Consider the following 12181-nt stretch of genomic DNA (forward strand, 5'->3'; position numbering starts at 1 on the left):
GTGAGGTGGCCCTACCCGCGCGGGGGGGCGTGGCCGGCGCCGGCTCTTGCGGCCGAGCAGAGTTGCGGCGTGGGAAAGAGCCGCTAGGAGCCGACCGCGCCGCCGCCGGAGCCGCGCCTGCCCAGGCCCGGGGAGGGAGGAGGCGGGCGCGAGGGTGCTGCGCCCAGGTCGGCGTCCGAGCTTCCGGCCGGACTGCGCCCCGCGCGGTCTTTCGCCGAGATGAAGCGCCCCTGCGAGGAGACTACCTCAGAGAGCGACATGGACGAGACCATCGACGTGGGGAGCGAGAACAATTACTCGGGGTGAGCGCGGGCTCGGCGGGAGCGGCCCGCAGCTCGGGAGCTTGGGGTAGCTTTGTGCACGCGTGGCTCCCTGGAAATCCCGAGGCTCCCTCCGCAGCATCTGGGTGGAGAGGGAAAGTTTTGCCTGAGAAAGTTTGGTGGGCTATCTCAGAGCGTGAGTTGGGATGGGGCAAGGGATGTGGGTTTTCCCCGTAGGGGTAGAGTGGCCAGGATGGGAGACGCCACTGAAAGGCAGAGCGCAGGAGTTGGCAAGGGAGGGTCCTGGCTGTCACAGTTGGGCGCGCGAACGGCAACGTCCGGGCGACAGGCGATGCCCCAGCCACTGAAACCGTATTTGGGGGCACTTTCAAAATAGATCAGGAGAAAATAGAAACAATTTGATTTTTTATTTTTTGAGATACCAAAATCACAGCTTGATTTTTGGAGGAATTAAAGCAACCTGCGATGTCAAGGTTAGGTAGGTTGAACTTTGCAGGTTGACCGTGTGTGACTTGGCTAACGCAAGAGTGACAGATGTAAGGATCGGAAAGGGCATCATTTCTTTGACTGCTTGTTCTCAAGTCTGGAAGAGATCGGCGTCGTAATCACAGAAGCCAGACCTCCACCTTCCTGTGACAGAGGGAGATTACCGAGGCATTTTAGAGCAAGGCGGGTCAAATGATAATTGCTTCTAATTGGCATCACCAGAAGCACCTTAATTATTTATCTGCAGCTGTCACTCAAAGAGGGAAATTCTTCCTACCTTTGGAAAACTGGTTTTCTTTCATATTGTTATTCTAATACATACAAAGCAAAGCCTGAAATCTGCAAGAGCAAAGATATTTACACGAAACCAACGGTTTAAGTATCTAATCATTAAAGTGTTGTGCCGTCTTTAAAAATGAGGTCTGAAAAACAGAAGCTATCACGTGAAAGGTGAAACCCATAAAGAAGGGGTGAAAATGAGGGGGACAGGTAATTCAGAAATAAGATCCAGAAGTGAGAAGGTGGGGTAATAGCAACCTGGTGTGTGCAGCATTTCTAAAATGAAAGAGAACAAATAACAGGAACCTGGGCAATTTGAGAACACAAAGAAGCATAGTATCCATGAATTATGAGAGAAACAGATACAAACTAGAAAGGGTTGTAAAAATTATGTGACCAAATAATACTTTGATAGAACTTTAAATATAAAAGTATATTTTCATTAGTAAATCCAAGGTGAATTGCAGCTTCTAGAGATTTAAGCTTAGACTAAAGGCTGAGACACACCTACAGTTTCATTTTCAAAAGAAACCATTATAATAAAATGAGTTTTAATTTTCCTATCAGTGGCATATTTAGGGAATATTTTTGGAAGATTAGTATGCAAAACATCAAGTTTGTCAGTTTTTTCCTGTTGCAATATATGACTAACTGAAATTTTGAAACAGTAGGTAACTTCTATTTATTTTAAAGTTTGCACCTAGAGACAAGAGTTTGACGTATGATGACTGCACATCTGTTTAATAGTGGTGCTTAACATAACCCTGATTTGAAAAAGTGGCATTACTTTGTTCAGTGTGCGTGACAGGAGGGAGAAGGGAAGCTATTTGAGATTAGTTGACTTTAAAATATATGAGTGGAACTAGAAAATGCTAATACCTAACTTCTCACCCTAACTGCCCATAATTATTTCACTGGGAGACTTTCAAGTAAAAATTCTGGGACATTTTGGCCAATGGGTTAGCATCTGGATTACTCATTTAAAAAAAAATTAAGGCGTAATTTTTACCTGAAAAGAGACAGCCGGGCTGAAAGCAAAGTCTGTTCAGAGTGAAACAAGAACTAAGAATAAAATAACACAGACTTGAACTGTGGAATCACTCTGAATATTTAATGGGTGCCACAAGTACCCAGAAGAAACTATTGTTATGTTAATGTAGCACCTGACATACTCTTCTTATTTCATAGGCAAAATACTAGCTCTGTGATTAGATTGAATTCTCCAACAACAACATCTCAGATTATGGCAAGAAAGAAAAGGAGAGGGGTATGTGATTTTTTCCCCTTTTTATTTCATGTAGCTCATACTAATGTGTAACAGTTATATTTTTCCATTTGAGTAATTTTATCATTTGTGAATTCATAAACTTTGGTTGTTTGCTTCTTTTGGATAGATTATAGAGAAAAGGCGTCGGGATCGGATAAATAACAGTTTATCTGAGTTGAGAAGACTTGTGCCAACTGCTTTTGAAAAACAAGTAAGCTATCCCCTCCCCAGACTCTCCCCCATCCCACCCACCCCCCCAAAAAAAGCTCAATCTGATTCGCTCATCTGGGAATGTGGGTTCTTGTTAAAGCTCATTAAAATAATGGTGTATGTGCCCTGATCTGGCACAGAGCAGCTATTTCAATAAAATGCTTTGTTGTGGCAAAACTATTAAAAACATAATCCATCATGAAGTTGAAAAACATTTCCATTCTTTAGCTTATTTTCCCCTTAAGGGTAACAGTGTTCATGCTTTCTCTGTTCTTTCTATGAATACCAGTAGTGGTTTTATTTAAAACTGTGCTGTATACAGTATCCTTCAAAAAAAAAAAAAAAAAAAGCATTTTTTTCTCAAAATGTTTTTAAAATGTAATCTTTTTAATTAGAAAACAATCAGAGCCCAAGAAGTACCATCTCTAGCTCTATTTCCTAAATAACAATACTAATAAAATTTATTTACCAAGCCATTTGCTTTCATTTTTAATCCCTGGCTTGGTAGAATGCCATTTGATTTGGGGCATCTTTGTAGAAGTTGGGTAAAAATGAAATTAATCATAAGGGCCCCTTTTCATAGTTCACCTATTCCTTTACCAAAAAAGAAAGAAAGAAAAAGATTTTGCACGCTTAGAAAAGCAGAAAGCCAAATGTTTAAATCTTCTGTGGTTTTAGAAAAGTCGCAGCTCTCTCCCTGCCGCAATGGCTAATGACACAGATTTCTAAGAGCATCTTTCAAAGGATATGGCAGCACGTCCTTGTTGAAAATACTTCCCATTTAATTCCAATAAGACGGCAGTTGTTTGTTTATTCCATTTTGTTTGTTTACTTCATGAATCTGCAAACATTATAAAACAAGCCCTACAAAGTCCTTGGAAATTATCCAGAAAGTGCAGTTTCAATTATTAGTGACTTTATTGAATCTCCTTGTACCATTTTCATGGAAAAATTAAACACTGACCAAATACAAAACATAATATGCTACTGATTATACATTTTTAAGACAAGACACCCAATCTATATGCAGAGACTCTGTTTGATAAACTAAAAATAATGTGGAAATTGTAGTTTTGATTAGTAGCATTTTCAGTGCCAATAGGCTTCAAGTGAAAATGCCAGTAATCAGTGATGTTTTTAAAATTTGGGAGTACTGAAATGTCTGCAGTGATGAGGCGAAGTCTGTTTGATTTTTTTTCTTGGTTTGTTAGATTTTTTTTTTCTTAAATGTTGACTTAAACCTTAAAAGCAAACGTCAGTTGTTTGGCAGTTAGTTACCATAAACACAAGCTTTCCCATTTGCAGAGCTTGGCTACCAACCCTAGTGAGTTGGCCCTGTCACAATATGATTAGAAAAGTGTTCTTTAGAGCAGTTAAGTAACTCTGGCACTCTCACCGTATGTGGTGCTGATAATTTTTACAAAACAAGTAAAGTATAGAGGCCTGAAATAAACCTTAGTGTCCTTAAAAAAGAAAAAAAGAGAACATTTTGGTAATTATTTAGCTCTTCCAGGAAATGAGGAGCCACCCACAGTCCCTGAGGCAGTTTGAAATGACACATTTGTATTTCAATTAGTTACTAGAGGTTTCCTTATTTTGAAAGCAGGGACATAGAATTATATTTGCAAGACAATTTTATTAAGAACTATTTTAAAAGGTTCACAAATCCTCAAGCATTTATGATGCTTCCTAGGTAAGTAGTAAATTATTGCTTCTTGTTTGTGAGCTTAGAAATTCACAGTGACACCTGCTGGTAATTATTGGAGGAAAAAAACCATAAAAGTCTTCCCTTTTAAAATTTTTGGATCTGCTTGAAATGCAGATCCAATTATATTGTTCTAGTGTGAATACCTTATTTCAGGATTTAGTAGACCTGTGAAAGGACTTACTGGAATTTTCTATTTTAAAAAAATTTAACAATCAGTTGCTAAAATTCTATCTCCTTATCTTCTGCAGTTGTTATGCAACTCCTCTAGACTTTGGCTTTCTAGAAGACTGTTGATGCCCCATAATAAAACATACTATTAACCAAGATACAGATTGAATGCAAAGTTTGAGATTTTTACAATTGAAATCGTTTTGCTGTGGTGATCTTAGGAGAATAATTATTCTTATGATTTAAAAAAAGTCATTTATTCTGGTTTCTTTTAGTCTTTAAAAGTTAAAATGGCAAATAGTTGTCATTAGGTATGACATTAATTAGTGCTTTCATGTAAGGTTTGAAAAGAATTTGAAGTTTTCTGTGAAAAAATAAAAGTTGGAATTGTCTAGTGAGAGGGAAATTGAAGCCATACTGCTAAATTCAGTGTGTAATGTTTCAAATTAGTTTCTGTAGAACATACGATAATTTATTATTTATTTATGAAGGGATCTGCAAAGTTAGAAAAAGCTGAAATATTGCAAATGACAGTGGATCATTTGAAGATGCTTCAGGCAACAGGGGGTAAAGGTAAGTAGATGACTTCATTTTTTTTTTTTTTTTGCCTTTTTTACCTTTCTCTTTTCATATTATTCCCACTAATATTGTAAGGAAGTCATAGCTGAACAGTTCTTTAACAAGCTGAGATAGGTGGCCCCAGATTAAAGCCGTGGAAATCAATGCTAATGGCAGGATTGAACTCGTGGGAAAGAACTTCTGGAACAAAAGAAGCACTTGACCCTGGGCTTGTGTTTGCTTTCATAATACTGTGGGAGTAAAGCTTCATTCACAGCAGCCTGGTCAGAGATTTGTTTAGAACTTAAGAAGTGCATGCTGGAATCTGTACAGAAAGAACAAAAAACAAACACACAAACATCCAAACATAAACAGGAGGTTAGAGGCAATCCTTTTCTCCTCCTTCTCCTTCTTTCTTCCTACTCCTTCTCCTCCTCCTTCTTCATTAAATGAAGGCTAAGACTGAAAATAATTCAGCTATTCCAAAGGAAGTGACTCTAGAGTTATTTTCATTATTGTTTTCAAATTTTGACTGGTCTTGAATTTAGACCAAACAGAACAGTTGAAGTGCAGGTAGGAAGTCTCTACACTAGAAGCCACTAATGGAGCAGAGTCATTCTTGGGGAAAGCAAACAGGGGCAGGCACTCCAGGTCCAGGGCCCTAGAGAGGTGTCCTCTGTACTGGATAGTGATTTAGGGAGGAATTGTCAAGGTGGTGAGAGAGGATCTCTCATCTCATGCTAAAAATAGCCTTAAGATCCTAGTTCACTCAGATTTCATTATCCCACTTACATATCACAACTCGGACTTGATTTTGCCCCTCTGAATCTTTTTCATCCTTCAAAGAATCCTTGGATATTCACCTTAGCCAAGGGTGTTATTCAGTACATTTAACAACTGAATAAGGAGAAGGTATCAGAAGGATTTAAGGGCTCCAACTAAATCCTGGAGGCTTCCCCGTGCTCAGCATTAACCTTTTACTACACAGTATATGGGTCCTAGATCAGGGCAGAGGCAGGGCATTGGAGGGAAGCCACTGTTACCAGTATTTAATTCCTATATGGCCATACCATTGAGGATCTCTAGAACATCAGCCCTGATCTTAACCATCTTTTTCCTGTGTCTAGTAGGAGGGAGGGTAACCATTGTACAGAGAAGCCCCAATGGGTTGATTTATCCCAGATTGTACCTTCTCAAGGAACCATCCTGAATGATGGCATGAAATGCAAACATTCTTACATAACAGAAAAGGTAACTGGATTAAATCACAGAAGCCAATGATCCATGTAGCTTGACCACTGCTGTGCCTCTGACCTAAGAAAAAAGTCTGGGCTGCACTTTGAAGGCTACACTAGCGGCATGAGCACCAAAGGCCCCTGCAGCCCCATGATGCTGTCTCTACAACTGCTACCTCAGGATATTAGGATGCTGATTGAATTAGTCATGCTACAAGAAAATTTGTTTGATTGCTTTACTTCCCTTAGCATTGTGAGCCACAAGTCTAAGTTTTCTTATCAGGGTTTCAAATATTTGGCATGAGTCGTACTTCTAAAGAGTAATATTGTTCTTAGGCTTTATTATAAAAACTAAGTTCCATCTTGGTTGCTATTCTTGGCCACCCGAACAGTCCTAAAATTTGTCCCAGAATAGTTTGTGAACAGATATTTCCAAGTAGGCTCCATCCACGTCGCCTGTCAGGTCATTGAAGCGGTCATTGCACTGGAGAATGGCCTTCAAGAAGGGAGCTGGCAGCCGGGAGTGGTGGCTCATGCCTATAATACCAGCACTTTGGGAGGCCGAGGTGGGCGGATCACCTGAGGTCCAGAGTTTGAGACCAGCCTGACCAACATGGAAAAATCCCGTTTCTACTAAAAATACAAAATTAGCTGGGCATGGTGGCGCATGCCTGTAATCCCAGCTACTCAGTAGGCTGAAGCAGGAGAATCACTTGAACCCGGGAGGCAGAGGTTGTGGTGAGCCAAGATCGCGCCATTGCACTCCAGCCTAGGCAACAAGAGTGAAACTCCATCGCAGCAAAAATAAAAAGTGAAAAAAAAGAAGGGAGCTGGCAGTTTGGGTTAACATTGTAAAAGACTACCAATTGCCTTATAGTGCAGTGGTGAAGAGCATCGCATCTGTAGCTGGATTGCCTGATTTCAAATACTGGTTCTGTCATTGATTAGCTCTGTGACTTTCGGTAAATTACTGTCCCCTGGGAGCTGGTCCAGTTTTATCATTTGTAAAAAGAGGACAGTTGTAGTCTCCATACTATATAACTCATAAGGCTGTCACAAGTTAATTTACTTAAGGCCGATAGAATAGTGCTGGCATAGAGGGAGTGGTATGGACATGTATGTCATTGTTGGCCCAACATCCATGCACAAAAGGGAGCTACTTATCCTCAATTCCCTCTGAAGTCCACAATAGGATAGGAATTGCATAATTTATATTCCTTAAGATACAACAGAGAGCTCAACCATATATGACAACATAGCAGGGAAACCACAAATTTCAATTACTTCATGACCAGTAATGAAAATTCTTAGAACCTCTTGGGGCTCCAATTCTGTCAGTTCCTTCTTTATAGTCTGTCTTGGTATGACAATAGTATCTAGAGAGGATTTAGTAGAATAACCTAAGTTTCAAAATCCTTCTGGATTTCTGGACTCTGTCTATTCTATTCATTACCCCTGTCTTTCTCTCATGGGAGTCAGAAGTCTACAAAGCCCTACAGAACCCTGAGGACCAAAATGTGAAATCTTTCCATGAATACCTCTTCTTCAGGAATAGCTTTTCATCCTAATCCAGGAGGCTCTATTTGTTAACTATGTCAGAGTCCTGGGATGATAACTATTTTTGCTGCTGATCTTCCATATTTCATGGTATTTTCTTGGTTTCAGCTTTGTACTATTGTTGTTTCTGTTTTAGTAGTGTATATATTTGCCACAAATATCTTTTGGGGACTTCCAAATCGTTGGAATTTTAGCTTTAGGACTTTGGATATATGTGACTACTATTTCCGAAGTTCTTTGATTACAGATTAAGATAGTCAAATTTTTAATAGGTGATGAATAAACAGGTAATGCTTTGATCAGCAAAAACATAAACAGATAATGTAGTAAATGTTCTAGATAAAAATAACTGCTGGGTGTGGTGGCTCATGCCTGTAATCCCAGCACTTTGGGAAGCTAAGGCAGGAGGATTGCTTGAGATCAGGAGTTCTAGACCAGTCAGGGCAACATAGCGAGATCTTGTCTGTACTAAAAATCAAACAGATTAGCCAGGTGTGGTGGCACATGCCTGTAGTCCCAGCTACTCAGGAGGCTGAGGCAGGAAGATCACTTAACCCAGGGAGATGGAGCCTGCAGTGAGCTGTGATCGGGCCACCACACTCCAGCCTGGGTGACAGAGTGAGACCTTGTCTCAAACATAAATAAATTAATAAATAACCTTGTTCGAATGTGATATTTCTTATTCATGTATATACACATCCCCAAAATGAATAGACTAAACTTTTGATTTAGAAATTGCTTTTTAAAAAGTTGTAAATGAAAAATAATCTGTTTGTATATACCAGGTGCAAGAAGGCAACATTTCCCCCAAATGTCTGATTATTATTGTGCTCTACATGGGCACTCTGATAACTACACATTATTGTTTTCTATTCTAATGTATTGTCTTCAGACAGACACTCAGATAAATGTGACCAAGATCTAACCATTTTTATGGTAGTAACCATAGGTATAGGAGTGCATGCATATACACTGACAAAATTAATATACATTTTTTTCTGGGGTGTATGCCAAAAAAATGTAAGGAATATATTTGAACTTCAGAAAAACTAGGAGTTAACATACAGTATTTTCATATCAGGAACTTAGCCTTATATTACGGACAGAAAAATAAGCTCTTCAAGTAAGAAACCAAATATTTTTTAAAAACTCATTTTGTTTTCATTAAATTTTTTATACAAAGTTATGACAAGATGTTTTCACTTTGTTGATAAAAAACATTGTGAGTCAAGAAGCAGTTATGAATTTATGGCGATTCTAGCACATTTCTAAAGTCCTCAAGCTGCTAAGATGCACTTGGCGTCTCTGTTAAAATGCCAAGAGAGTAAAGATGTTTCAGATAAGCCCTTTAATCTCCAACTCATGTGACAGAGACAGAGAGACTAGAACTCTGTATTTCCATGAAAAAGTTTCCTGGGGAATTTCACTATGCCACAATATAAAAGGGGAGACCCCATTTCTTTCTCTGGAAGTGTTTGAAACGCAGATGTTCTTAATTTTTTTCCCCACTGTGATATTTAGCTGCAAGAACAACTGCAGCATATTGCATTGCCAGAGTTGTGACACATGTGAGTGGCAAAGTATACCTTCTTGACTTCTGCACAAAATTAAAACCATAAATAGCTGGCAATATTTTCAGAAAGGATTATCGTTCGACTTCAGTCTTCTGAAGGATAGAGTGGAACATCAGTGGGTGGTTATTCTTAACTATACCATTTTCTCACCCCTACCTCCCCCCCATTTCTCTCCTGTCCCCTACTTTGCTCAAACCCACTTTTAGGCTACTTTGACGCACACGCTCTTGCCATGGACTTCATGAGCATCGGATTCCGAGAGTGCCTAACAGAAGTGGCGCGGTACCTGAGCTCGGTGGAAGGCCTGGACTCCTCGGATCCGCTGCGGGTGCGGCTCGTGTCTCATCTCAGCACTTGCGCCACCCAGCGGGAGGCAGCGGCCATGACATCCTCCATGGCCCACCACCATCATCCGCTCCACCCGCATCACTGGGCCGCCGCCTTCCACCACCTGCCCGCAGCCCTGCTCCAGCCCAACGGCCTCCATGCCTCAGAGTCAACCCCTTGTCGCCTCTCCACAACTTCAGAAGTGCCTCCTGCCCACGGCTCTGCTCTCCTCACGGCCACGTTTGCCCACGCGGATTCAGCCCTCCGAATGCCATCCACGGGCAGTGTAGCCCCCTGCGTACCACCTCTCTCCACCTCTCTCTTGTCCCTCTCTGCCACCGTCCACGCTGCAGCCGCAGCAGCCACCGCGGCTGCACACAGCTTCCCTCTGTCCTTCGCGGGGGCATTCCCCATGCTCCCCCCAAACGCAGCAGCAGCAGTGGCCGCGGCCACAGCCATCAGCCCGCCCTTGTCAGTATCAGCCACGTCCAGTCCTCAGCAGACCAGCAGTGGAACAAACAGTAAACCTTACCGACCCTGGGGGACAGAAGTTGGAGCTTTTTAAATTTTTCTTGAACTTCTTGCAATAGTAACTGAATGTCCTCCATTTCAGTCAGCTTAAAACCTCTGCACCCTGAAGGTAGCCATACAGATGCCGACAGATCCACAAAGGAACAATAAAGCTATTTGAGACACAAACCTCACGAGTAGAAATGTGGTATTCTCTTTTTTCTCTCTCCCTTTTTTGTTTGGTTTAAGGCAGCTCGGTAACTGACATCGCAACTTTTGAAAACTTCACACTTGTCACCATTTAGAAGTTTCCTGGAAAATGTATGGACTGTACCATCCAGCAGTGCATCACTATGTCTGAATTGGGGAAGAAAAATGCCCTGACTGAATTATCTGGAGACTAGATGGGAAAATAGAGAGAGAGAGAGTGAGAGAGTCATGTTTCATAAGTGCCTGAGCTTAGGAAGTTTTTTTCTGGATATATGACATTGCACAAGGAAAGACAAGTGTGGAGGATAGGTTAAGAAAGGAACGGGACAGAAGTCTTGCAATAGGCTGCAGACATTTTAATACCATGCCAGAAAGAGTATTCTGCTGAAACTAACAGGTTTTATTGGTCAAAATGACTGCTGAAAATAATTTTCAAGTTGGAAGATCTAGTTTTACCTTAGTTTGCCTTCTCTGTACAGACATGCCAAGAGGTGACATTTAGCAGTGCATTGGTATAAGCAATTATTTCATCAGTTGTCAGATTAACAAGCATTTCTGCTCCGCCTGCAAGCCCCCAGGCACTTTTTTTTTTGGAATGGCTCAAAATATGGTGCTTCTTTATATAAACCTTACATTTATATAGTGCACCTATGAGCAGTTGTCTACCATGTGCCCACCAGAGGCTATTTAATTCATGCCAACTTGAAAACTCCAGTTTGTAGGAGTTTGGTTTAATTTATTCAGTTTCATTTGGACTATTTTTATATATTTATCCTCTTCATTTTCTCCTAATAATGCAACATCTATTCTTGTCACCCTTTGTGAGAAGTTACATTTCTGGAGGTGATGAAGCAAGGAGGGAGCACTGGGAAGAGAAAAGCTACAATTTTTAAAGCTCTTTGTCAAGTTAGTGATTGCATTTGATCCCAAAGCAAGATGAATGTATGCAATGGGATGTACATAAGTTATTTTTGCCCATGCCTAAACTAGTGCTATGTAATGGGGTTGTGGTTTTGTGTTTTCGATTTTGTTTAATGACAAAATAATCTCTTATGCTGAAATCAAGCATGTGAGAGTTTATGTTTAAAAGATAAGAGACACAACATGTATTATGCACTTCATTTCTCTACTGTGTGGAGAAAGCAATAAACAGAATGTTAAACATTATGCAAAATTATACTTTTAAATATTTGTTTTAAAATTACTGTACCTAGTCTTTTTGCATTACTTTGTAACCTTTTTCTATGCAAGAGTCTTTACATATCACTAATTAAATGAAGTCCTTTTTGACTATTTTTTATGTGGATGAGTTGCTTTGCAGAAAAGTTTCCTTCCACTTTCTACGTGGAAAGTCGACATGAATTTCAAGAGAGGTCTTTATTTACTAACAATCCAAGCTATGGCTTTTCTTTATGTCTTTCAAAATCATTTGATATAATTCACAGCTTGCCTGAAAATAACATTTATCTGAGCTTGTAAACTAAGCATAGGCAGGTAAGATACTTGGAGGCAAGAAATAATCAGTTTCCTCTGCCTTTTATTCTTAACTACAGTTCTTGGGAAAGTGCAAATTCAAGACTTCCAAATGGTATACCAAATATAGGATAATAAGCTAGAACATGTCATACATGTTGCAATTCAAAAAGATTTGTAGAGTGTTTTAAAGACGTCACATACATACATGATAGGTATGTACATACATCCTAATGATAAATCCCTTGTGCTTCAATGACAATTTTGTTCGTTGCTGTGGAAGTTTTATGGGTATTGCCTCTGCTTCAGTGAGGTCTAAATAAACCATCATAGAGCTC

The 12181-nt window shown here is 40.2% G+C and overlaps 1 protein-coding gene across 1 annotated transcript; it reads left to right on the forward strand.

Moving 5' to 3' along the window:
- The first annotated feature begins 2 nt into the window (after positions 1-2).
- Positions 3-11678, forward strand: HEY2 (hes related family bHLH transcription factor with YRPW motif 2). Its single transcript, NM_001194380.3, is given in 5 exon segments — positions 3-302; positions 2235-2313; positions 2441-2524; positions 4891-4972; positions 9530-11678. Coding segments are annotated over 5 exon segments (1014 nt in total). The 5' UTR covers positions 3-219; the 3' UTR covers positions 10216-11678.
- Positions 11679-12181: the final 503 nt, after the last annotated feature.

The sequence above is a fragment of the Macaca mulatta genome, chromosome 4, assembly GCF_049350105.2.
Source record: "Macaca mulatta isolate MMU2019108-1 chromosome 4, T2T-MMU8v2.0, whole genome shotgun sequence".
NCBI classification, from domain to species: domain Eukaryota; kingdom Metazoa; phylum Chordata; class Mammalia; order Primates; family Cercopithecidae; genus Macaca; species Macaca mulatta.